We start from the raw sequence: 27,955 nt of genomic DNA, 5'->3' as shown, positions 1-27,955 counted from the left end.
ACCTGGAGGATGTAATGGGGCAGTTCAGCAAACTGAAGAGTAGCAAATCTCCTGGACAGGATGGTATTCATCCTAGAGTACTACTACTACTATTTAGCATTTCTATAGCGCTACAAGGCATACGCAGCGCTGCACAAACATAGAAGAAAGACAGTCCCTGCTCAAAGAGCTTACAATCTAATAGACAAAAAAGAAAGTAAGCAAATCAAATCAATTAATGTGTACAGGAAGGAAGAGAGGAGGGTAGGTGGAGGCAAGTGGTTACAAGTGGTTACGAGTCAAAAGCAGTGTTAAAGAGGTGGGCTTTCAGTCTAGATTTAAAGGTGGCCAAGGATGGGGCAAGACGTAGGGGCTCAGGAAGTTTATTCCAGGCGTAGGGTGCAGCGAGACAGAAGGCGCGAAGTCTGGAGTTGGCAGTAGTGGAGAAAGGAACAGATAAGAAGGATTTATCCATGGAGTGGAGTGCACGGGAAGGGGTGTAGGGAAGGACGAGTGTGGAGAGATACTGGGGAGAAGCAGAGTGAGTACATTTATAGGTTAGTAGAAGAAGTTTGAACAGGATACGAAAACGGATAAGGAGCCAGTGAAGCGACTTGAGGAGAGGGGTAGTATGAGTAAAGCGACCCTGGCGGAAGACGAGACGGGCAGCAGAGTTTTGAACCAACTGGAGAGGGGAGAGGTGACTAAGTGGGAGGCCAGCAAGAAGCAGATTGCAGTAGTCTAAACGAGAGGTGACAAGGGTGTGGATGAGGGTTTTGGTATAGTGCTCGGAAAGAAAGGGGCGGATTTTACAGATGTTGTCAAGAAAGAAACGACAGGTCTTGGCGATCTCCTGGATATGAGGGGAGAAGGAGAGAGAAGAGTCAAAGATGACCCCAAGGTTTCGAGCTCGAGCTGAGGAGACAAGGAGAATGAGAGAGCCATCAACAGAAATAGAAAATGGGGGGAGTGGGGAGGTGGGTTTGGGGGGAAAAATGAGAAGCTTGGTTTTGGTCATGTTTAATTTCAGGTGGCGTTGAGACATCCAGACAGCAATGTCAGACAAGCATGTTGAAACTTTGGTTTGGATGCAAGGTGAAGATATCAGGGGTAGAGAGGTAGATTTGGGAGTCATTGGCTTAGAGATGGTAGAAAAAGCCATGGGATGAGATTAATGAACCAAAGGAAGAAGTGTAGATAGAAAAGAGGATGGGACCAAGAACAGAACCCTGAGGTATGCTGACAGGCAGAGGGATAGAAGTAGAAGAGGATCCACCAGAGTGAACACTGAAGGTGCGGAGGGAGAGGTAGGAAGAGAACCAGGAAAGGACAGAGCCCTGGAATCCAAGTGAGGACAGGGTATCGAAGAGTATGCTGTGATCGACAGTGTCAAAAGCAGCGGAAAGATCAAGAAGAATGAGGATGGAATAGAGACCTCTGGATTTAGCCAGTAATAGGTCATTGGAGACTTTAGTAAGTGCAGTTTCGGTTGAGTGGAGAGGGCGAAAACCAGGTTGTAGTGGGTCAAGAATAGCACGTGAGGAGAGAAAATCAAGGCAGCGGTGGTGAACAGCACGCTCAAGTAATTTGGAGAGAAAAGGGCGGAGGGAGATGGGTCGGTAATTAGAGGGACAAGTAGGGTCGAGTGAAGGCTTCTTAAGGAGAGGTGTGACCACAGCATGTTTAAAGGCAGTAGGGACAGTTGCAGTGGAAAGTGAGAGGTTGAGAATGTGACAGATAAAAGGAATAAGAGCAGGTGAGATGGCATTAAGAAGGTGGGTGGGAATGGGATCAGAGGAACAGGTGGTACATTTTGAGGAAGAAAGGAGAAGTGTAGTTTCCTGTATAGTAACTTCAGGAGAGGAGGAAAAGGAATGAGGGGAAGGAGAGAGAGGGGAACGGACTAGTGGAGGGAGAGGTGGCGAGGTAGAGAATTCAAGGTTTATCTTTTGAACCTTGTCGTGAAAGAATTTAGCAAGGGTCTGAGGAGATAATGAAGGGGGAGTTGGGGGAGGGGGCACCTTGAGGAGAGAGTTCAATGTGGTGACGAGAAGTCGAGGGTTAGAGCTAAGAGAGTTGGTCAGTTGGATATAATAATCCTGTTTGGCGCGTAAAAGAGCAGATTGGAAGGAGGTCAGCATGAACTTAAAGTGTAAGAAATCAGCAAGGGCCCGAGATTTCCGCCAGAGGCGTTCGGCAGAGCAGTTACAAGAACTTAGGTAGCGGATATTAGAAGTCAGCCAAGGTTGGGGTTTTGTACGCCTTATAGGGCAGGTCATCAAAGGTGCAAGAGTGGCTAAGGCAGAGGATAGAGTATTGTAAGAAGAAACAGCCTCGTTGACAGACGTGGATGGTGCCACAGTAGAGAGGAGATTTGAAACATGGGAGGATAGAGGTGAAGGGTCAATATCGTGAAGATTCCTAGATAAATTAGATAAGATAGGACGGGACTGGGAGGGAGGAGATTTAAGTGTGAAAGTTATAAGATGGTGATCAGAGGAGGGAAGATCAGAGGCAAGTAAACTAGAGGTTGAACAGTTGGAGGAGAAGATGAGATGAAGACAGTGACCATTTTGATGAGTGGGGGAGGTGGAGCATAGTTGGAGATTAAAGGAGGATGTTAAAGCGAGTAACTTGGAAATATAAGAGTTGGAAGGATCATTAGCAGGAATATTAGTCACCAAGGATGAGAGAGGGGGAGGAAGGATCATGGAAGAAGGCAAGCCAGGCATCAAAGTCACTGAGAAAGGATGAAAGGGACTTATCAGGGGGACGATAAATGACCGCTGTTCGAAGAGGCAGAGGAGAGAAAAGGCGGATAGAGTGGACTTCAAAGGAGGAAAAATAGTGAGATTGAGGTGGAAGAAGGGGTTGAAATCTGGAGGAGGGAGAGAGAAGTAGTCCAACACCGCCCCCGCGACCAGCAGGGCGAGGAGTATGTGAAAAAAGATAACTGCCATGGCAGAGGGCTGCGACTGAAGCAGAGTCATCAGGGCAGAGTCAGGTTTCTGTTATGGCGAGCAGATGGAGGTGACGCGAGATAAAGAGGTCCTGGATATAGGGGAGTTTGTTACAGATAGAGTGGGCATTCCATAGGGCGCAAGAGAAGGGCAGAGAAGAGGAGGGGAGTAGAGGAATAGAGATGAGGTTAGAGAGGTCGCGGTGAGATCTGTAGAGTTGGGATAATAGTTGGTGAGGAGGGCCAGGATTGGGATTGATGTCACTGGCTGAGAGTAAGAGAAGGAGTAAAAGAGAGCGGAGGAGAGTAGGAGAGGTGTGGCTACGAAGGCGAGAGGTATATAGGTGGAATGGGGAAGGCAAAATGGAGGGAAGAAAGAGACGGAGATTAAAAGCCAAGAGGGAGGAAGAAGGTAGGAGAGAAGGTGAGGTGATGAAGTCGATGGATGGGCAGTGAGTTCATGTAGCAGAGAGAGGTAGGGGGTGAGGGAAAAGATTAGGAAGGGACAGGGCTAGGAAGAGAATGTGAATAGGGGCCATAAACGACTGAGGTACTTTAGCAACTGGGAAGAAGATTAGATGTGAAGAGAAAAATGCCCCGTGCACCGTTAGGCGCGCGGCACCTAGAGCGGAGGCCCTGAGTGGATCAGAGTGGACCTGGGTGTCACCCCGGAGAAGGCTGTAAGGATATGCAGATGAGCTGCAAGTCCTCCACAGCACCTGAAAGGCAGCCGGTGGTAGAGCTGGGCACCTCTCAGCTGAGGAAAGGCTTACCAGGGGTTAGGCCGAAGCCAGCATTCCTCCCTCTGAGGGTCGCCTGAGTACTGATAGAACTGAAAAATGAGCTTGTGGAGCTACTGCTAGTGATATGCAATTTATCCTTAAAATTGAGCGTGGTACCGGAAGATTGGAGGGTGGCCAATGTAACGCCCATTTTTAAAAAAGGTTCCAGGGGAGATCGGGAAATTCTAGACCGGTGAGTCTGACGTCAGTGCTGGGGAAAATGGTAGAGGCTACAGTGGGGGAAATAAGTATTTGATCCCTTGCTGATTTTGTAAGTTTGCCCACTGACAAAGACATGAGCAGCCCATAATTGAAGGGTAGGTTATTGGTAACAGTGAGAGATAGCACATCACAAATTAAATCCGGAAAATCACATTGTGGAAAGTATATGAATTTATTTGCATTCTGCAGAGGGAAATAAGTATTTGATCCCCCACCAACCAGTAAGAGATCTGGCCCCTACAGACCAGGTAGATGCTCCAAATCAACTCGTTACCTGCATGACAGACAGCTGTCGGCAATGGTCACCTGTATGAAAGACACCTGTCCACAGACTCAGTGAATCAGTCAGACTCTAACCTCTACAAAATGGCCAAGAGCAAGGAGCTGTCTAAGGATGTCAGGGACAAGATCATACACCTGCACAAGGCTGGAATGGGCTACAAAACCATCAGTAAGATGCTGGGCGAGAAGGAGACAACTGTTGGTGCCATAGTAAGAAAATGGAAGAAGTACAAAATGACTGTCAATCGACAAAGATCTGGGGCTCCACGCAAAATCTCACCTCGTGGGGTATCCTTGATCATGAGGAAGGTTAGAAATCAGCCTACAACTACAAGGGGGGAACTTGTCAATGATCTCAAGGCAGCTGGGACCACTGTCACCACGAAAACCATTGGTAACACATTACGACATAACGGATTGCAATCCTGCAGTGCCCGCAAGGTCCCCCTGCTCCGGAAGGCACATGTGACGGCCCGTCTGAAGTTTGCCAGTGAACACCTGGATGATGCCGAGAGTGATTGGGAGAAGGTGCTGTGGTCAGATGAGACAAAAATTGAGCTCTTTGGCATGAACTCAACTCGCCGTGTTTGGAGGAAGAGAAATGCTGCCTATGACCCAAAGAACACCGTCCCCACTGTCAAGCATGGAGGTGGAAATGTTATGTTTTGGGGGTGTTTCTCTGCTAAGGGCACAGGACTACTTCACCGCATCAATGGGAGAATGGATGGGGCCATGTACCGTACAATTCTGAGTGACAACCTCCTTCCCTCCGCCAGGGCCTTAAAAATGGGTCGTGGCTGGGTCTTCCAGCACGACAATGACCCAAAACATACAGCCAAGGCAACAAAGGAGTGGCTCAGGAAGAAGCACATTAGGGTCATGGAGTGGCCTAGCCAGTCACCAGACCTTAATCCCATTGAAAACTTATGGAGGGAGCTGAAGCTGCGAGTTGCCAAGCGACAGCCCAGAACTCTTAATGATTTAGAGATGATCTGCAAAGAGGAGTGGACCAAAATTCCTCCTGACATGTGTGCAAACCTCATCATCAACTACAGAAGACGTCTGACCGCTGTGCTTGCCAACAAGGGTTTTGCCACCAAGTATTAGGTCTTGTTTGCCAGAGGGATTAAATACTTATTTCCCTCTGCAGAATGCAAATAAATTCATATACTTTCCACAATGTGATTTTCCGGATTTAATTTGTGATGTGCTATCTCTCACTGTTACCAATAACCTACCCTTCAATTATGGGCTGCTCATGTCTTTGTCAGTGGGCAAACTTACAAAATCAGCAAGGGATCAAATACTTATTTCCCCCACTGTATTATTAAAACCAAAATTACAGAGCACATCAGAGGACATGGATTACTGAGGATTTTGTGTGGGGAAATCTTGCCTGACCAATTAACTTCAGTTCTTTGAAGGAGTAAACAAACATGGACAAAGGGGAGCCGGTTGATATTGTGTATCTGGATTTTCAAAAGGCATTTGACAAGGTACCTCATGAAAGGCTACAGAGGAAATTGGAGGGTCATGGGATAGGAGGAAAAGTCCTATTGTGGATTAAAAACTGGTTGAAGGATAGGAAACAGAGAGTGGGGTTAAATGGGCAGTATTCACAATGGAGAAGGGTAGTTAGTGGGATTCCTCAGGGGTCTGTGCTAGGACCGCTGCTTTTTAATATATATATATTTTTTTTAACAATTTTTATTGGTGACACACAAAAAAAAACCCCATTACAGCGGTCAACATATAAACATACATAATATAAGCTTCGTGTTAAACATCACACAATGAGCATAGTCGGTTTTTCATTTTATTTCCACTCCCCCCCCCTTATCCTCCCCTCCCTCTACCCTCCCCTACTGTACCTATTAACAGTTCAAAATCCTGCTTCTCCCAACTGGCGTAAGAGTGTCCCAGAACGGGGACCATGTTTTGCAAAATTGGTCTCCCCTCTTTGAAGCCAGGTCTCCCACTCTCTTCTTTTCCAACATGCAATATTGCATCATAGCTCCTCTCCATTGTGGGACTCCAGGCGGCTCTGGCTGTAACCATAATTGTGTGATTGTTCGTTTGCCCATCAGGGTCGCCCTTTTCAAAAAAGCTTTCAGCCCCTCGGGTGGCTTTCCTCGAATGTTATAAACCTCAAAGAGTTGACTTGGTGACGGGTGCCACTGTACCTTCCACATCTGGGACACATGACGTCCCAGTGTTATCCAGAATTGAAATACCATTGTGCAGAACCAAAACATATGGCCCAAAGAGGCTCCCACATGGCCGCACTTTGGGCAATCATCCGTGGTTCTGATAGTCGCTTTAAAAGCCCTGTGTGGTGAGATATAGAGTCGCAAAACAAATTTATATTGCATTTCCTGCCATGCCACGTTCTCTGTCACCTGGTGCACGCCCGTCAGACACAGTTTTATTTGCTCAGAGTTGAGCTTCCACCTCAGTTCTTGGTGCCACTGCTGTGATACTCCTGTGTAATCTAAAGTCCCCTGCAGGTCTCGAAGGTGGCGATGGAAGTAGCGAAGTGGCACTTTTAATTGGGCTTCCAGGGCTAGTAAATCATTCATAGAGTCCCATATTTGCTGTGTAAGGTCTGTTGCAGGTAGTGATCCAACATAGTGTTTAAGCTGTATATATTGAAAATAGTCTTTCTGTCCCAGCCCAAGTTCTTCACACAGGGCTCTGAAGGGTTTAATAGTCCCCGTCTCAGTCACTACCTGAAACAAATATTTGATACCACAAATCTCCCATTTCTTAAACAAAGCGGACCCTCCCCCCTCTGGGAATGCCAAATTATTTTTAATAGGGAGCAGTGGAGTTATTGCTTTATTCCATTTGTATATCCTACCCAGCCATTTCCATGCTTTACGCAAAGGATTTAGAATATACCCATACTGTCCCAATGTTGGTAGTTCCCTTGCTGGGGCATGGAGCCAGTAGGCAAATTCCATTGGGGCCATTAGTGTGCTTTACACTCCTGTGCAAGAAAAGAACTCTTTTGATCGAAACCAATCTGATAAGTGCCGCAGGCCACATGCTATCGCTATAAGTTTTAAATCAAGCAGTCCCAATCCCCCCCCCCCCCCCCCCCCCGAACAGGGCCTCATGAGGTTTTTGAAGCCTGTGCGTGCCCGTTTACTCCGCCATAAGAAAACAGTAAGGGTTTTGTAGAGCCACCTCTCCGTATCTCAGTATGGCAGGGATCATCTGAAAGATGTACGTCCACCTCGGGAAGATGAACATATTATACATTGCAATTCTCCCTTTTAAGTAATAAGGGCAAACTCTGCCAACCGTGCAAAATTTCCTTTGTTCGGGTCTTCAAGGGACCTATGTTCTCTTTATACAAGTTCGCTAAATCTTTTGGGATGTATACCCCTAAATACTTAAGGTTACCTGTGGCCCACTGAAAGGGGGAATGAGTCTTCCCACCCCACCTTCACCTCCTCCTGAATCGGAAGGGCCAATGATTTATGCAGGTTTAATTGCAGACCCGAAAAAAACCCAAATTCATCTATAACTTCAAGTAGACGTGAAACTGAGGTTTTCGGTTGGATAAGTGTAAGAAACATATCATCCGCGAAAGCTAGCACTTTTATCAAATGCCCATGGAGTGGACTCCCCGTATGTCTGGGTCTAGCAGAATCGTTCGTAAGAGGGGCTCCAGATAGAGAAGAAACAGTATAGGGGATAGTGGACATCCCTGCCTTGTGCCCCGTTCTACCCGGAAGGGCATAGATCTAGTACCATTAATCAGTATTTGTGCAGAGGTGTTATTATAGAGCGTCTGAATTGCTTTTAGAAACCAGCCACTCAGTGCAATATACTCGAGTACTTGAAACAGGTATTCTCCATTAACTTTATCAAAGGCTTTAGCCGTGTCTACGCTAACTAGTAATAAGGGGTCGCCCGTAACTTGTCCATAGGCCACTGTGAGTAGAGCTTTCCGAACCTGCCTTACCGCCTGTCGGCCTTTAACAAACCCCACTTGGTGTTCTCCTATTAAGTATGGAATGTGGGCCATCAGTCTGTTTGCCAGCACTCTGGATAGGATCTTAACATCTACATTGATGAGGGAGATGGGTCTATAGGACTCCACTTGGTCCTTTTTTTTTTTTTTTTGTTACATTTGTACCCTGCGCTTTCAGGCTCAATGCAGCTTACATGGGGCAATGGAGAGTTAAGTGACTTGCCCAGAGTCACAAGGAGCTGCCTGTGCCTGAAGTGGGAATCAAACTCAGTTCCTCAGGACCAAAGTCCACCACCCTAACCACTAGGCCACTCCTCCACTCCTTGGTTTACCCGGTTTGGGGATTAATGTTATCAGGGCTTCATTCTCCCTTGGTGGAAAAAATCCCCTAGTCAGCACTGCCTCAAAGTAATCTACCAGGGCTCCACACAACTGAGGGGTCAACATCTTATAGTACTCATTGGAGAAACCATCGAGCCCTGGGGCTGAGCCCGGCTGTAAAGCTTTTATTACTTTGAGAACCTCTTGCGCTTCAAGCGGTGCTAGCAGCGCTTGGCGGGCTATTTCTGTTAATTGGGGCATTTTTGCATCTTCTAGGTAGTCCCGAGTCAGGGGGCCCTGAACCCTATCTTTGGCACTATACGTTTCCTTAAAGTATTCCCGGAATATATTAACTATGTCTTGTAACTTAGTTAGCCTGTCCCCCTTAGGGTTCGTTATCACTGGGATAAATCTTTGGGAAGTTTGTGTTTTGGCCACCGTAGCTAGTAATTTACCTGATTTATTCCCAAAGCGTTGGAAGTTCAACCGCCGGGCCACTAAGTGTTTCATAGCTTGCTCATGAATAAGAGAGTTAAGCGCTACCAGGGCTGCTGACATGGAGTCCCTGTTATCTGGGGTGGGGTGTGTTATATATTTTCTCTTTGCTTTCCTATAATCTGCTTCTAGTCGCAAAATGCCCGCCGCTAGTCATTTTTTCCTAGCACTTTGAAACGTTATCACTTCCCCTCTCATTACCGCCTTGGAGGCTTCCCAGAACAATACAGGTGAGTCACATGAAGGTTGATTCGTGTCCTCATATAGTTTCCATTTTTCCAATAGGTGGTCTAAAAATTGTTTGTCTCTATAAAGGTAAGCAGGGAATCTCCAGTGGTTAGTTACCCTCCCTCCCCTCCTTAAGTCAAGCTCTACCCATATCATACTATGGTCTGAGATTTCCATAGGACCAATAATGGCCTGCTGGACAAGACTGTGATATGAGGATATAGTCAATTCTAGACCAAGATTGGTGAGCCTTGGACTGATGGGTATAGTCTTTTGTGGTAGGGTGGAGAGAACACCACGGATCAATTAAATGCAGGTGTTTACAGAGTGCAGAAATCCCCCTCTCCTTACTCACCCCTGGAATAGCTGTGGGCGATGACCTATCCAAGGTCGGGTCATACACTTGATTGAAATCTCCCGCCCACACCCAGGGGGCATCAGTGTATTGCAGCCCTAGCGCTATTAAAGACTGAAAGAAACCTGGGCTGTAAGAATTTGGAGCGTATATAGCGCACAAATAGAAGCTCTGACCTTGGTAGTTAACACCTATTAACACTTTCTCCGAGGACAAGCAGGCTGCTTGTTCTCACGACTGGGTTGACGTCCACAGCAGCCCCCACCAACCGGAACATAAACTTTGCGGGCGGTCCCGCACGCAGGGCACGCCCACCGTGCATGCGCGGCCGTCTTCCTGCCCGTGTGCGACCATTCCCGCTCAGTCTTTTCTTTTCCGCGCTGGAGAGAGCCATGTTCGTCTCTCTCTGTCAGTCCCGGAAACCAGACCGCGTTAGACGCGAGTTTTTTTCTTCGTTGTTTTTCTTTGATTTCTTTTGTTCTGTTAAAAAAAAAAAAGAAAACTTAGTTTTCCCCTCGTACTTTTAGCGGGGGCGCCTCGTTGCGGCCTTGTGGCCGCGCGGTCGGTTTATTTTTCGAGGTGTGATTTTTACCGCCACCATCGACGACTTTGACTTCGCCGACGCGATTTTTCCGTCGATGTCCTCGAAGGTCCCGAGTGGATTTAAGAAGTGTGGTCGGTGCGGCCGGCATATCTCGCAGACCGACACTCACGCTTGGTGCCTCCAGTGCCTCGGGCCGGAGCACGATACCAAGACGTGCTCCTTGTGTCTCGGTTTACGGAAACGGACACAGGTGGCGAGGCAAGTTCTTCGGGACCGTCTTCGGAACTTGCGCCGGCAGTGGCTGGCTGATGTCCCTTGCCGGGGGGATAATGTTTTTGGTGAGAAGGTCGAGCAGTTGGTGGACCAACTACACCAGCGGGAAACCGCCCTCGACAAGCTCTCGCACCGTGCGCCTTCAGCATCCACCTCAGCAGCAGGTGGACGTTTTTCCCGGGCGAGGCAGGCTGCGCCCTACGCCTACAACAAGCGTAGGTACACCCAGCTGGCCCGAAGGCCTCATCAGGCACAGGGACAGTCCCAGCGCGCTCGTTCCCGTCAACAGCGTGCGCCTAAGCAGCCCCCGGCGCCTCCACAACAAAAACCGGGGGCGGGTTTTTGACTGGATCCATGGGAACATAGCCGCCATCAAAGTGTCCGTACCGGACGATCTGCCAGTCGGGGGGAGGTTAAAACTTTTTCACCAAAGGTGGCCTCTAATAACCTCCGACCAGTGGGTTCTCCAAATAGTGCGGTGCGGATACGCCCTGAATTTGGCCTCCCCTCCACCAAATTGCCCTCCGGGAGCCCAATCCTTCAGCTCCCATCACAAGCAGGTACTTGCAGAGGAACTCTCCGCTCTTCTCAGCGCCAGTGCGGTCGAGCCCGTGCCACCCGGGCAGGAAGGGCAGGGATTCTATTCCAGGTACTTCCTTGTGGAAAAGAAAACAGGGGGGGATGCGCCCCATCCTAGACCTGAGAGGCCTGAACAAATACCTGGTCAAAGAGAAGTTCAGGATGCTTTTCTTGGGCACCCTTCTACCAATGATTCAGAAAAACGATTGGCTATGTTCCCTGGATTTAAAGGACGCATACACTCACATCCCGATACTGCCAGCTCACAGACAGTCTCTCCGATACCGCCTGGGGACACGGCACTTTCAGTATTGTGTGCTGCCCTTTGGGCTCGCCTCTGCCCCACGGGTGTTCACGAAGTGCCTCGTGGTGGTCGCGGCGTATCTACGCAAGCTGGGGTGCACGTGTTCCCATATCTCGACGATTGGCTGGTCAAGAACACCTCGGAGGCAGGAGCTCTCCGGTCCATGCAGTGCACTATTCACCTCCTGGAGCTGCTGGGGTTTGTGATAAATTACCCAAAGTCCCATCTCCAGCCAGTCCAATCTCTGGAATTCATAGGAGCTCTGCTGAATTCACAGACGGCTCAGGCCTTTCTTCCCGAAGTGAGGGCCCACAACCTCCTGTCCCTCGTTTCCCAGACCAGAGCGTCTCAGCAGATCACAGCTCGGCAGATGTTGAGACTCCTAGGTCATATGGCCTCCACAGTTCATGTGACTCCCATGGCTCGTCTTCACATGAGATCTGCTCAATGGACCCTAGCTTCCCAGTGGTGCCAGGCCACCGTGAATCTAGAAGATGTCATCCGCCTGTCCCTCAGTTGCCGCAATTCGCTGCACTGGTGGACACTTCGGACCAATTTGACCCTGGGACGTCCATTCCAAATTCCGCAGCCCACGAAAGTGCTGACGACGGATGCATCTCGCCTGGGGTGGGGAGCTCATGTCGATGGGCTTCACACCCAGGGACTGTGGCCCCTCCAGGAACAAGATCTTCAGATCAACCTCCTGGAGCTCCGAGCGGTCTGGAACACACTGAAGGCCTTCAGAGATCGGCTGTCCTATCAAATTATCCAAATTCGGACAGACAATCAGGTTGCAATGTATTACATCAACAAGCAGGGGGGCACCGGATCTCGCCCCCTGTGTCAGGAAGCCGTCGGGATGTGGCGTTGGGCCTGCCAGTTCGGAATGCTTCTTCAAGCCACATACCTGGCAGGTGTAAACAACAGTCTGGCCGACAGACTGAGCAGAGTCATGCAACCGCACGAGTGGTCGCTCCATTCCAGAGTGGTACGCAAGATCTTCCGAGAGTGGGGCACTCCCTCGGTGGACCTTTTCGCCTCTCAGAACAACCACAAGCTGCCTCTGTTCTGTTCCAGACTACAGGCACACGGCAGACTAGCGTCGGATGCCTTTCTCCTCCATTGGGGGACCAGCCTCCTGTATGCTTATCCTCCCATACCTTTGGTGGGGAAGACCTTACTGAAGCTCAAGCGAGACCACGGCACCATGATTCTGATAGCGCCTTTTTGGCCTCGCCAGATCTGGTTCCCTCTTCTTCTGGAGTTGTCCTCCGAAGAACCGTGGAGATTGGAGTGTTTTCCGACTCTCATTTCGCAGAACGACGGAGCGCTTCTGCACCCCAACCTTCAATCTCTGGCTCTCACGGCCTGGATGTTGAGGGCGTAGACTTTGCTTCGTTGGGTCTGTCTGAGGGTGTCTCCCGAGTCTTGCTTGCCTCTAGAAAGGATTCCACTAAAAAGAGTTACTTTTTCAAGTGGAGGAGGTTTGTCGTTTGGTATGAGAGCAAGGCCCTAGAACCTCGTTCTTGTCCTGCACAGAGCCTGCTTGAATACCTTCTGCACTTATCAGAGTCTGGCCTCAAGACAAACTCAGTAAGGAATCACCTTAGTGCGATTAGTGCTTACCATCATCGTGTAGAGGGTAAAGCCATCTCTGGAAAGCCTTTAGTCGTTCGATTCATGAGAGGCTTGCTTTTGTCAAGGCCCCCTGTCAAGCCTCCTGCAGTGTCATGGGATCTCAACGTCGTCCTCACCCAGCTGATGAAACCTCCTTTTGAGCCACTGAATTCCTGCCATCTGAAGTACTTGATCTGGAAGGTCATTTTCTTGGTGGCAGTTACTTCAGCTCGTAGAGTCAGTGAGCTGCAAGCCCTGGTAGCTCATGCTCCATATACTAAATTTCATCATAACAGAGTAGTGCTCCGCACTCACCCTAAGTTCCTGCCAAAGGTGGTGTCGGAGTTCCATCTTAACCAGTCAGTTGTCTTGCCAACAATCTTTCCCAGACCGCATACCCGCCCTGCTGAACGTCAGTTGCACACATTGGACTGCAAGCGAGCTTTGGCCTTCTATCTAGAGCGGACACAGCCCCACAGACAGTCCGCCCAATTGTTTATTTCTTTCGACCCCAATAGAAAAGGGGTCGCTGTCGGGGAAACGCACCATCTCCAATTGGCTAGCAGATTGCATTTCCTTCACTTACGCCCAGGCTGGGCTGACTCTTGAGGGTCATGTCACGGCTCATAGTATCAGAGCCATGGCAGCGTCGGTGGCCCACTTGAAGTCAGCCACTATTGAAGGGATTTGCAAAGCTGCGACGTGGTCATCTGTTCACACATTCACATCTCATTACTGCCTCCAGCAGGATACCCGACGCGACAGTCGGTTTGGGCAGTCGGTGCTGCAGAATCTGTTTGGGGTTTAAATCCAACTCCACCGTCCAGGACCCGAATTTATTCTGGTCAGGCTGCACTCTCAGTTAGTTGTTCTTCGTAGGTCAATTTCTGTTATACCCTCGCCGTTGCGAGGTTCAATTGACCTGGGTTCTTGTTTTGAGTGAGCCTGAGAGCTATGGATATCCCAGTCGTGAGAACAAGCAGCCTGCTTGTCCTCGGAGAAAGCGAATGATACATACCTGTAGCAGGTGTTCTCCGAGGACAGCAGGCTGATTGTTCTCACCTACCCTCCCTCCTCCCCTTTGGAGTTGCGTTTTACTCATTTCTTTGCTTGTCATTCAACTGAGCGGGAACGGTCGTGCACGGGCAGGAAGACGGCCACGCATGCGCGGTGGGCGTGCCCTGCGTGCGGTACCGCCCGCAAAGTTTTTGTTCCGGTTGGTGGGGGCTGCCGTGGACGTCAACCCAGTTGTGAGAACAATCAGCCTGCTGTCCTCGGAGAACACCTGCTACAGGTATGTATCATTCGCTATACGTACCTCTGTATCTTTATATATTAGGGCGGTGGTGCAAGGTAACCCTTTGCGCACAAGAATTGCAACCCCGCTCTTTCTATTGCCCGAGGAGAAGTTGCTCTCACCCACCCACTGCTGACAGAGTTTCCCATGCTCAGTGTCTGATAGTTTTGTTTCTTGTAAACATGCAAAATCTATGTTACGTCTCCGTATCTGGGATAGGATCTTATATCGCTTCACTGGTGATGTGATGCCAGAAACATTCCACGACAAGACCCTTATTCCAGAGCAGCTAATGTCTCTTCAATTTTGCAGATACTATCAATAATATTTCCTGACTTACTCCCGGGGACCCAGCCTCTCCCCAGGAGCGTACATGTTGTATTAGGAGACCAAGATTCGATCTAACTCTCATGTAATTGTAGGTACCAGTAATATCCCCCCCCCCCCCCCCCTTGCCCCTCTAAATGTACTCTCAACTACTCCCTTCAACTTGCCCTATCCCTCCCCCTATCCTCAGATCTACCCGTTTCTTCCCTTCCCCTTCTCCCAAGAAATACCTTGAAAGGGCATTCCCCATCAAGGCCGAGTCACGATGCGCTGAGTGCCCCACTTCCCCCCGGACCCATCATTATTTCATTTAATCTCTGGCAATTGCCATCTTTGAATTTGAGACCTTGAGAGTGTTATCAGACCTGGTAAAATGGTCGTATCAAGTATAAAGTCTGCTCACCACAGTTCTTTTGATGGAACTTCACGTTGGCGTTGCAGGTCCGTGTAGCTCCTGATTGATAAATTGGGTCGCTGATTGTTCTGAAGTAAAGGATATCCATTTTCCATCTTTCATGATGTTCAGCTTCGCTGGGTACAGGAGCATAAACCGAGTGTTTTTGTCAATGAGTGAGGAGCAAATCGGATGGAATTTTCGTCTCCTCTCCTGCACACTAGCTGAGTAATCCTGGAATATTCTGATTTGGTTGTCTGCATATCTTAAGGTGTCTCTTTTCTGTCGGTATCCTTGTAAAATCTCTTCTTTATGGAGATAGTTGAGAACTTTTATTATGACCACTCTGGGTCTGGATCCAAGCTGACTCGGTCTCCCTAGTCTGTGGGCCCGTTCAATACAAAGGTGGCCTCTGCTGTCTGATATGGCGAATTCTTTGGAGAGCCATGCTTCCAGCACTGTGCCCAGGTTTTTATCCGGTATGGTTTCAGGCAGGCCCACCAGTCTGAGATTGCAGCGCCTGGCCCTGTTCTCCAGTTCATCTAGCTTCTCTGCTTGGGCTGTTAGCCGTTGCTTTAAGCTAGTTATATCCGGTTCACATTGCTGCCACGCATCCTCCAGGTCTGATACTTGTTTTTCGACCTCTGCTGTTCTGCTTGTTATGTCCGCCAATGTGCCATCTATTTTCTCCAATCGGCCCTCTAATGCGAATATATTTATAAATGATTTAGAGATGGGAGTAACTAGCGAGGTAATTAAATTTGCTGATGACACAAAGTTATTCAAAGTCGTTAACTCGCGACAGGATTGTGAAACATTACAGAAGGACCTTATGAGACTGGGAGACTGGGCGGCTAAATGGCAGATGACGTTTAATGTGAGCAAGTGCAAGGTGATGCATGTGGGGAAAAAAGAACCCAAATTATAGCTACGTTATGCAAGGTTCCACGTTAGGAGTTACGGACCAAGAAAGGGATCTGGGTATCGTCGTCGATAATACACTGAAACCTTCTGCTCAGTGTGCTGCTGCGGCTCGGAAAGCAAATAGAATGTTGGGTATTATTAGGAAAGGTATGGAAAACAGGTGTGAGGATGTTATAATGCCGGTATATCGCTCCATGGTGCGACCGCACTTTGAGTATTGTGTTCAATTCTGGTCGCCGCATCTCAAGAAAGATATAGTGGAATTGGAAAAGGTGCAGCGAAGGGCGACTAAAATGATAACGGGGATGGGACGACTTCCCTATGAAGAAAGACTAAGGAGGCTAGGGCTTTTCAGCTTGGAGAAGAGACGGCTGAGGGGAGACATGATAGAGGTATATAAAATAATGAGTGGAGTGGAACAGGTGGATGTGAAGCGTCTTCACGCTTTTCAAAAATACTAGGACTAGGGGGCTTGCGATGAACTACAGTGTATTAAATTTAAAACAAATCGGAGAAAATGTTTCTTCACCCAACGTGTAATTAAACTCTGGAATTCGTTGCAGGAGAACGTGGTGAAGGCAGTTAGCTTGGCAGAGTTTAAAAGGGGGTTAGATGGTTTCCTAAAGGACAAGTCCATAAACCGCTACTAAATGGACTTGGGAAAAATCCACAATTCCAGGAATAACATGTATAGAATGTTTGTACGTTTGGGAAGCTTGCCAGGTGCCCTTGGCCTGAATTGGCCGCTGTCGTGGACAGGATGCTGGGCTCGATGGACCCTTGGTCTTTTCCCAGTGTGGCATTACTTATGTACAAATAGACGTGTGCTTGAAACATCCAAATCCCGATTTTTCAAAGGTAGGGATGTCTAGCACTGCAGTACATCCAAAAAAACAAGGGTGTGTGTTTTGGTGGGACTAGGGAGGACCCAAAATCAGGACATCCAACATGATTACCAAACTGGAAGAAACGTCCAATCCTAAAAAGGATGTCCTAAGTTAGACCTGTTTCAGTCATGTCCAGGATACAAAAAGGTTCTCCTTTTTGAGCAACTGACCACTGGAAAGCATAACTCATCCTTAATCCCATAGTGGTTGCTGTCCCCCTCCCTCTTCCCTGAAAATGAAACTAAAAGGGGATATCAGGCTGTATAACAACTTCAGGTATTATGGGCCTTGGAAAAGCAAGAAGCAAGTCTGAGGAGTAGCCTAGTGTAGTGCACTTTAAACCAAGGGATCCAGGTTCAAATCCCCTTTAAAAAGTATTTTTTTATTATGAACCCTCCAGAAACAGAAAAATAACTTACTGTACCTATTGAAGTGGCATATGTTCAGATACAGTAGGTATTTTTTTCTGTTCCTGGGGGATTCTATTACAAAATAAGAGTTGAAATGGGATTTGAGCCTGGGTTCCTCAGTTTAAAGTCCACTTCACTAATTACTAGGCTGCCCCTCTAATCTGTAGGAATGTCTGTGTAGCCATTCTTCAAAGAATGCTGCCAGAGAGACATCTTCATATCTGCTTTTTAGCTGTTCACACTGGACCTTCTCGGCGCACAGGCGAAAATGTCTGTCTGTATTCTGCTCTCCTTAGAGAACATGTGCTACAGGTAAGTAACTTTGTTTTGAGTCTATCAGCAACCCACAAAGATAATTGGATTGTATTTTTAAAAAATCTGTGTTGTGTCCATACAGGCTTCTGAAAATAACCCAATTTCATTTGCATGTAACCTGAATAGCAGAGGTGATGAGCACTTTGATTATTTTAAGAGAATTGCTTCTACAGAAACCAAGTCAAGAGAGGCCCAGAACCGTTAGCTCAATGAAATATCAACTTTTTTTAAATGGGTGACAGAGTAAATATGTTTTCATCACTCATGTAGATTACTGTACCTGTTGAGCTTTTTTTTGCTTATCCTTAGAATGCATAAAATTGTATATGGTGAACAAAAGAAAAATCAGAGTGAATTCAGTTTCTTTTGTAGTTCAGTTGGTTGCCGGTAATATGTGAAGGTCCTCAGAATAGTCTTCTGATTTTTTTTCTCTACTTTGTCAAAGCTTTGCAAAACTAGTTTCTGCATAATAAAGAATATATTTGTTTAGCAAATCAAACCGTTTCCATTATACACTCCCCTTCCTAGATAATGTCAAAAAGGTAATGACCAGTCTTTAAAAATAAGAAGCTGTATTTGCCAATAGAAGTGTTGAGAGGGGAAAAGGTGAGCGAAGAGAAGATGTCCAAAGACAAATATTTTCAAAGGTGAATCTTTAATAGATGAAATACTCAGATCTAGTTAAACCAGACAATCTTTGTAATGTCATGTCTGGATCTGTAAGCCTAGATATTCTATGGAAGTAGAGTCCTCTTGTTTCCTCCCCTGAGTCAGCTGTTCCACCTGCCAGGCACCTAGTATAGATACAAGAGCTCAGAACAGATACGATTGAAAGCAAAATATATAAAAAAAACTTACTGAAGTGATACTTTTAAAGGTTGTACAATATTCTATAGTGATGTGCTATTAGAAATAAACTTTTCAGCCAGATAACGGCTTATGAGGTTGTGGGTTTTTCCCCCAAAAAGAAGTCTCAAAACGTTTTTAATTTGTGTGCATAAAGGTTCCTCATTGATTGTAACTATTTATTATTACATTTTAATGGAACTTTTTTTTTTTAATAGAATGGATTTTATTCTAATCGAAGACATGAACTTTTGCTTGGTGTGAGCTCTCCTCCTGGTGAGTGCCATAATATGCATACTTCTGTGTTGAGAATCTGTAGGGTTCTGTAGAGCACCTTTTTTAGCAGTTGTATTTTTCCCCAGTCAGTTTCATTCTGCTTTGATCTTCCAAATAACTAAAAGCAGCCTTTTCAGGGGATACAATGCCATGAGCCAGTCTTAGCAACTATGCTGTAGTTTTAGAAACCTTAACACTTTTTTTTTATTATTTTTTTTTTACTCTTCCTTAATCTAACCCTTCCATCATAGCACTAAAAGTTGGCCAGACACTACAGACACTTGCTTCTAGTCCTCCAAAGCAGTTGTGTATGCACTTTTACCTTGGGCAAAAGGTGTAGCTGTTGAATAATACTTGGGATTCCCTCCTAAGTAGGATGTGAACTATGAATGTTGGCCTCAAAACATCCTCAGCCCATTTCGGGTTGAAGTGGGGTTCAGGCTCAGGAATCATGTCTGTCATGTGCATGCTTAATGCTCCCAAAATATTGTATCTGGGTGCCCTGTTTGTTAACAGAAGTGACTCATTCATCCAGCACAATTAATCTCTAGCAGAGAAAAGTGATCTATTTTATTTTTCATGTAATACATATTTCTCCGAGGACAAGCAGGCTTGCTTATTCTCACAAGTGGGTAGATGCTGATCACGTTGCCCGATCCAGCAAACATGCCATAGAGTGCCTTCCTGCCCACTGCGCGAACACAACTACCTCAGTTTCACTTTTTCTGTGTGAGGAGCAGCTGCTTTTCGTGGCTAACCTCACACACCCAGTTAGAACATTTTTATCTGCTTTTTGGTGGTTTTCTATCCCGCTTTGTTTTTTCTTTGTAACACCCCCCCCTCCCCCCCCCCCCCCCCCCCCCAAAAAAAAAAAAGAAACTCAGTAGTTTGCTCCGCGTCTTAAGTTTCCTTTCTTTTTCAACACAGGCCATTTTCAGGCCTGCCTGGTCAGGTTTCTTCTTTTTGTGCCTTTCCCTTTTTTAAGGCACCATCGTGTTTTTTGATTTGTCTGTTGTGGTTTTTCCTTCCATGTCCATGAAGACTCCCAGTGACTTCAAGCGTTGTACCCGGTACAACCGGACCACCTCGGGGGAAAAGTACCCATTCTTGGTGTTTTCAGTTCCTTGGGCCCGACCATAGCCCTGCCAACTGTGTCCTCTGCCTTCGTATGAAGAAGAGGACTCAGGTTTCCCGGGAGGCTCAACGCGAGAAAATTTTGGGAGCCGGATCCGGTTTCTCAGCGTCAGCATTGAGGTCAGAAGCAGCATCGATGTTGAGCGTCACATCAGGAGTCATGGTAGGCATGGCTGCGTCAAGACACCGGACACTGGGAGCAGTGAGGCATCGAGTGGGTCTCCACCTGTCTCAAGGCCTTCTGCTATGCAGGTCCCCTGGCACCGTCCACCATAGGACCCGACCCCGAGGCAATGGGAGGATTCAACGTCAGCACTGAGGAGCATGGGTAACGTGCATCAGGCGAAAGCCAAGAAGCGCCATCACCGATTTCCCTCGATCCATGGTTCTGGGAGCTCCGGGGCACCGAGGGATTCGGCACCCGAGAAGCATTGATGCTGGGAGGACCGCTCCCCCTCCATCCAGGAGGTGCCAATGCATACATAGTAACATAGTAGATGACGGCAGAAAAAGACCTGCAAGGTCCATCCAGTCTGCCCAACAAGATAAACATATGTGTAAACCTTACCTTGATTTGTACCTGCCTTATTCAGGGCACAGACCGTACAAGTCTGCGCAGCAGTACTTCCCGCCTCCCAACCACCTGTCCCGCCTCCCATCACCGGCTCTGGCACAGACCGTATAAGTCTGCCCTCCACTATCCTCGCCTCCCAACCACCAACCCCTCTTCCCCCCACCTGCTTCAAGCAGCCGAGATCCTGCTCCCGCTTCAGCCCCAGCAATTCTGCAACCTGTGCCTCAGCCAATGCCACAGTCTTTCTCGATGGTGGCCCTCGATGAGCACATCAGGGCCTTGCTCCCAGAACTGGATGGCCTCATGCAGTTATGTGCATTGGTATTGGGAAGGTGCTTGTACCTGTCATACCTGCCACTACAGCCCCGCCTGGCCCTCAGCCTGCGGTGCGGCCCTGGTGTTGACTGCCATCCAGGCCAGTACCCCCTCGATGTCGGTGGAGGAAGCTTCGCCGGAGTAAAGACTGCAATTAGTCTCTCGACACTTCTCTCAAGGACATGGGTGCTTGAGGCAAGCTCGGTCTCGCACATCCCTTAGGGAGGTGTTATCCGACACCAAGGAGGAGTGCTCATGGGAATCAGAAGAGGATTCCAGGTACTTTTCCTCCGATGAGCCCTATGGGATTCCTTCTGAGCCCTCCTCTCCACCTGAGTGGAGACTGTCTCCACTTGAAAGCCTCTCTTTTACGTCTTTGTACGGGCATTGGCAAATGCCATTCCATTCTCCGTAGAAGTGGAGGATGAGCTCAGGTCCAAGATGGCTCAAGGTCCTGGACTATATTTCCCCTCCTAAGGAGGCAGTGATGGCTTCTCTCCATGAGATACTTAAGGCAGTCCTCGTACGGAACTGGACTTCCCCTCTGCCCCTGTGGTCCCCAAAAAGATTGACACCCAGTATCGGATCCATGGTGAACCTGGATTTGTAAGGTCCCAGTTACCTCATGATTCCATGGTGGCGGACTCTGCTCTCAAAAGAGCCAGAAGTACTAGGGACTATGCCTCGGCGCCCCCAGGCAGAGAATCTAGGACCCTGGATTCTTTTGGGAGGAAGATGTATCAGACCACTATGCTCATCTCCCATATCCAGTCATACCTGCTCTTCACGAGTGTGTACTTGTGGAACTCGGTGAGGCAGCTGTCGGACTTGGTCGATGAGCTCTCTCCGGAGCAGTCCAAGCCTTTTCGCCAGTTGGTCAAGCAGCAGAAGGCGTGTTGCAAGTTCTTGGCCGGGGACACTTATGACACTTTTGACATGGCATCCAGGATCTCTGCCCGAGGAATAGCAATGTGCAGACTCTTATGACTGCGTGTTTCTGACTTGGAACATTCTGTTCAGCAGAGGTTAGCGGATGCCCCTTGCCAGGGGGATAACCTTTTTAGAGAGAAGGTTGAGGAGGTCTCTGATCAGATCAAGAAGCGTATGGATACCATATCTTTCTCTCTTCCGCTGTTCGTCTTCTGCAACTGCCGCCTCATCTAGGAGCTATTTTGGTGATCACGGAGTGCTCCTTACTACTACTCAAGGCATAGGAACACTCCTACAGCCCGCCAAACTGCTCAGGCTTAGCACGCTCGTTCACGTCAGCAGCGTGTTCCCAAGGCCTCTGCTGCTCCCCAGCAAAAGCAAGGGACGAGCTTTTGACTGGCTCCAGCAGAGCATAGCAGCAGTCAAAGTGTCTGTCCCGGACGATTTGCCAATCAGAGGGAGGTTAAAATTTTTAACCAAAGGTGGCCTCTCATAACCTCCAACCAGTGGGTTCTTCAAATAGTCCGTCTTGGACACGACCTGAATTTTATTTTCAGACCTCCAAATTGCCCACCAAGAGCTCATTCTTTAAGCTCTCAACACAGGCAAGTACTTGCAGAGGATTTCTCCACCCTTCTGAAGGCCCATGCGGTCGAACCTGTTCCACCAGGGGAAGAAGGACAGGGATTCTATTCCACGTACTTCCTTGTGCAAAAGAAGATGGGGGGGGGGGGGGGGGGGAGATGTGTCCCATTCTAGATCTAAAGACCCTGAACAAATTCCTAGTCCGAGATAAGTTCTGGATGATTTCCCTGGGCATCCTTCTTCCCATGATTCAGGAAAACGATTGGCTATGCTCTCTGGACTTAAAGGATGCATATACATACGTCCCGATACTTCCAGCCCACCAGAAGTACCTTCGATTTTTGGCTGGGAACGTATCACTTTCTGTACTGCATGTTGCCTTTTGGCCTCGCATCAGCTCCCAGGATTTTTATCAAGTGTCTAGCGGTAGTCGTAGCGTTTCTAAGTAGACTGGGAGTCCATGTGTTCCCATATCTTGACGATTGGCTGGTGAAGAGCACCTCTGAGGACAGTGCTTGGGAGTCCATGCGAATGACTATTCGTGTGCTAGAGCTACTAGGGTTCATTATGAACTACCCCAAGTCCCATCTCCGCCCTGTTCAACAATTGGAGTTCATAGGAACCCAGCTTGACACCCGGACGGCTTGAGCCTATCTCCTGGAGAAACCAGCGGACAATCTTTTTTTTCCCTAGTGTCCAAGGTTTGAACTTTGCAGCAGGTCACAGCTCTGCAGATGTTGAGATTCTTGGGCCACATGGTTTCCACAGTATATGTTACACTCATGGCACGTCTGCATATGAGGTCAGCTCAATGGACCCTAGCTTCTGAGTGGTACCAAGCTTCAGGAGGTCTAGAAGATGTCATCCAAGTGTCCCGGAGCTTGTACGCTCTCTTCAATGGTGAACAATTTGGTCGAATTTGACCTTGGGACCTCCATTCCAAATTCCTCGGCCGCAAAAAGTGCTGACGACGGATGCATCTCTCCTGGGATGGGGAGCTCATGTAAATGGGCTTCACACTGAAGGAGCTTGGTCCCTCCAGGAAATGAATCTTCAGCCCAATCTCCTGGAGCTTTGGGCAATCTGGAACGCTCTAAGGCTTTCAGAGATTGGCTGTCTTGTCAAATTATTCTAATTCAAACAATCATGTTGCAATGTATTACACCAACAAGCAGGGGGGGCACTGGATTTCACCCTTTGTATCAGGAAGCCATCCAGATGTGGCATTGGGCTTGCCAGTACAGCATTTTTTCTCCAAGCCACATATCTGGTGGGTGTAAACGATGACCTGGCTGACAGGCTGAGCAGGATAATGCAGGAGTGGTCTCTAAATATGGGCGTAGCCCTTAAGATCTTCTGAGCGTGGGGCACCCCTTGGTGGATCTTTTTGCCACTCAAACCAATCACAAGGTTCCTCAGTTCTGTTCCAGGCTTCAGGCCCATGACAGGCTAGCATCAGATGCCTTCCTTCACGATTGGAGGCCTTCTGTATGCGTATCCTCCAATACCTCTAGTGGGAAAGACTTTGTTGAATCTCAAGCAAGACCACAGAACCATGATTCTGATCTCACTGTGCTGACCGTGGCAGATATGGTTCCCTCTTCTGGAATTGTCCTCTGAAGAACCGTGGAGATTGGAGTGTTTTCTGACCCTCATCACTCAGAACAAGGAGTCACTTCTACATCCCAACCTCAAATCTCTGACTCTCACAGCTTGGCTGTTGAGAGCTTAGAATTTGCTTCCTTGGGTCTTTTGAAGGGAGTCTTGCTGGCTTCCAGGAAAGATTCCACCAAGAGGTGTCATTCTTTCTTGTAAATGGAGGAGGTTTGCCGTCTGGTGTGACAGCAAGGCCATAGATCCCCTTTCTTGTCCTACACAGACCCTGCTTGAATACCTTCTACACATCAGAGTCTGGTCTCAAGACGAACTCTGTAAGGGTTCACCTTAATGCAAATAGTGCTTATCATCAACGTATAGAAGGTAATCCTATCTCTGGACAGCCTTTAGTTGTTCGCTTCATGAGAGGTTTGCTTTTGTCAAAGCCCCCTGTCAAACCTTCACCAGTGTCATGGGATCTCAACATCGTTCTCGCCCAGCTAATGAAACCTCCCTTTGAGCCACTGAATTCTTGCCATCTGAAGTACTTGACCTTGAAGGTCGTTTTCTTGGTGGCTGTTACTTCAGCTTGTAGGGTCAGTGAGCTTCAGGCCTTGGTAGTGGGTGCACCTTATACTAAGTTTCATCACAACAGAATAGTCCTCCGCATGCACCCTAAGTTCCTGCCGAAGGTGGTGTCGGAGTTCCATCCGAACCAGTCAATTGTCTTGCCAACATTCTTTCCCCGACCTCATACCCATCTTGGCGAAAGCAGTTTGCACATCTTGGACTGCAAGAGAGCATTGGCCTTTTACGTGGAGCGGACAAAGCCCCACAGATAGTCCACCTATCTTTTTGTTTCTTTTGATCCCAAAAGGATGGGGGTTGCCATTGGGAAATGCACCATATCCAGTTGGCTGGCAGATTGCATTTCCTTCATTCTCAGGCTGGGCTGACCTTGGAGGGTCATGTCACGGCTCATAATGTCAGAGCCATGGCTGCGTCGGTAGCCCACTTGAAATCAGCCTCCATTGAAGAGATTTGCAAGGCTGTGATGTGGTCTTCAATTCATACATTCACATCTCGCTACTGCCTTGAGCAGGATACCTGGCGGGACACTCTGGGCAGTCAGTGTTGCAGAATCTGTTTGGGGTTTAGAATCCAACTCCACCCTCCTAGGCCCATTTCTGTTTTGTTCCAGGCTCCACTCTCACTTAGCTGTGTTTCTTTTCAGGTCAATCTGAGTTATGTCCTCGCTGTTGTGAGGCCCAATTGACCAATGTTTATTGTTTTGAGTGAGCCTGGGGACTAGGGATACCCCACATGTGAGAATAAGCAGCCTGCTTGTTCTCGGAGAAAATGAAAAATTACAGAAGGACCTTACGAGACTAGGAGACTGGGCGGCTAAATGACAGATGACGTTTAATGTGAGCAAGTGCAAGTTGATGCATGTGGGGAAAAAAGAACCCGAATTATAGCTACGTCATGCAAGGTTCCATGTTAGGAGTTACGGACCAAGAAAGGGATGTGGGTATCGTCGTCGATAATACACTGAAACCTTCTACTCAGTGTGCTGCTGCGGCTCGGAAATCGAATAGAATGTTGGGTATTATTAGGAAAGGTATGGAAAACAGGTGTGAGGATGTTATAATGCCGTTATATCGCTCCATGGTGCGACCGCACCGTGAGTATTGTGTTCAATTCTGGTCGCCGCAACTCAAGAAAGATATAGTGGAATTGGAAAAGGTGCAGCGAAGGGTGACTAAAATGATAACGGGGATGGGACGACTTCCCTATGAAGAAAGACTAAGGAGGCTAGGGCTTTTCAGCTTGGAGAAGAGACGGCTGAGGGGAGGCATGATAGAGGTATATAAAATAATGAGTGGAGTGGAACAGGTGGATGTGAAGCGTCTGTTCACGCTTTCCAAAAATACTAGGACTAGGGGGCATGCGATGAAACTACAGTGTAGTAAATTTAAAACAAATCGGAGAAAATCTTTCTTCACCCAACGTGTAATTAAACTCTGGAATTCGTTGCCGGAGAACGTGGTGAATGCGGTTAGCTTGGCAGAGTTTAAAAAGGGGGTTAGACGGTTTCTTAAAGGATAAGTCCATAAACCGCTACTAAATGGACTTGGGAAAAATCCACAATTCCGGGAATAATATGTATAGAATGTTTGTACGTTTGGGAAGCTTGCCAGGTGCCCTTGGCCTGGATTGGCCGCTGTCGTGGACAGGATGCTGGGCTCGATGAACCCTTGGTCTTTTCCCAGTGTGGCATTACTTATGTACTTATGTACCTGTAGCAGGTATTCTCCGAGAACAGCAGGCTCAATATTCTTACAACCCTCCCTCCTCCCCGTTGGAGTTGTTTTTATTTATATTATGTTTTTTATTAAACTGAGAGCTGCATGTTCGCGTTGCGGGCGGGAAGCCGCCCACGCATGCGCGGTGGGTCGGCCTGCGCGATGGAACGTTCCGGAAGATTCCTAATCTTTGAAGACTTTTCCGGTCTCCTGGGGTTGTCACAGATGACAACCCACATGTCAGAATATTGAGCTTGCTTTTCTCGGAGAATACCTGCTACAGGTATGTATCTTCATTTTATTTTCATACTGACTAGCTCTCAAGTTGGTGATGTCACTGTACGGTCTTGTTTCTCTCTACCTTCATCTGCTGGCCGGGGGATAGACTTGTCTAGCAGGACTCAAGGAAAGGAAATTAACTGCTAAGAATAAATTTTGGAAACTGTACAAAGCAGATCGTAGATAAACCAAAAAATATTTTATTAATAGCATAGAAATAAAATATGCATACAATAGATAGCCCGACACAGGCCGTGTTTCGCCCAAATGGGCTGCTTCAGGGGCTAGAAAAGATAATAGATAAATAATAAGGAACAGATCTAAACATCTGTATAAAAACATATAACAATAATATAATAAAACAATAATCATGAAAAGTATATAGATTTAAAAGAAACAACATTAAAAATACAGCCAAATGTGAGCTTGTACCATTAACAGCTAAATGAGATAGAATTAAAATATATAATATCAAATAATATAATATCAAAATCCCACAGACTCGTAGTTATAATTTGTACACAACATATATAAACAAATATATGATATAGAAATCTTACAAAAGATTTTCAGACATCCAAAGAAGGCACATGCAAAGTACATGAAAGCTTACTAGACATCAGACAGCCATCTTTGATAATATACTTTAAATATAATTTAAAAGGCACCCACCTATATAGTAGTTCTCTACTTTCAAAACAGAAATGTGCTGGTAAATACTACAAAAATAAAATAAAAATGAATAATGTGAATGTGACAAAATATGGAGATAACATTAAAAAAATATTAAATTGAAAAAATAAAAATAAATGAATAAAAAATAAATAAACAAAGGTATGGAGATAACATAAAGACAGTATGAAAAGAAAACTCACGTATATGGTCAGTATCTTGAAAAAAACGGTGAAACGGATTATTCCGTATTCTTATGATCATATATGCTCATTAGACATCCATCTTAATAATGTATATATTTTTTATTCTTTTTCATGGCACCCCCTTTGGAATTTTACTGAGCTCTTTTATTGATCCACTTAGATATTCTCAACACTTTAAATACATATCGACTGCCACCTTTGGTGCAGATTATATAGTTCTCCGAGGACAAGCAGACTGCTTGTTCTCACGACTGGGTGACGTCCGCGGCAGCCCCCACCAACCGGAAAAAAGCTTCGCGGGACGGTCGGCACGCAGGGCACGCCCACCGTGCATGCGCGGCCGTCTTCCCGCCCGTGCGCGACCGCTCCCGCCAGTTCCTTTTTTTCCGCGTCTGGAGAGAGTCGTGCCTTGCCGCTCTCTCTGATTCAGCCGCCGGATTTCGATCGCGTTTACGCGGATCGTGCTTTTTCTTTGTTTAACTTCGTTTAGTTACCGTCCGGTTTCTTTTAAAAAAAAAAAAAAGAAACCCTGCGCGTGTGGAGCACGCGCTCCCTTTTTCCCTCGCTTCCAGCGGGAACGCCGCGTTGCGGCCTAGTGGCCGCACGGTCGTTTTCCTTTTCGTGGTGTGATTCCAGCCACCATTGACGACTTTGACTTCGCCGACGCGATTTTTCCGTCGATGTCCTCAAGGGTCCCGAGTGGATTTAAAAAGTGTGGTCGCTGCGGCCGGCCGATCTCGCAGACCGACACCCACGCTTG

The 27,955-nt window shown here is 47.4% G+C and overlaps 1 protein-coding gene across 2 annotated transcripts in view; it reads left to right on the top strand.

Annotated features, from left to right (window-relative positions):
• The window catches only part of LOC115471410, a 106,698-nt gene that overhangs the window by 68,578 nt on the left and 10,165 nt on the right, over window positions 1-27,955 (top strand). For both annotated transcript variants that reach the window (XM_030205115.1, XM_030205116.1), the window contains exon 11: window positions 18,541-18,598. In XM_030205115.1, the coding sequence (XP_030060975.1) occupies window positions 18,541-18,598 (58 nt within the window). The remainder of the gene's footprint in view (window positions 1-18,540; window positions 18,599-27,955) is intronic.

The sequence above is a fragment of the Microcaecilia unicolor genome, chromosome 5 (genome assembly GCF_901765095.1).
Source record: "Microcaecilia unicolor chromosome 5, aMicUni1.1, whole genome shotgun sequence".
Taxonomy (NCBI): domain Eukaryota; kingdom Metazoa; phylum Chordata; class Amphibia; order Gymnophiona; family Siphonopidae; genus Microcaecilia; species Microcaecilia unicolor.
Note: the sequence above shows the minus strand (reverse complement) of the source record. Positions and strands in the feature narration are given on the sequence as shown.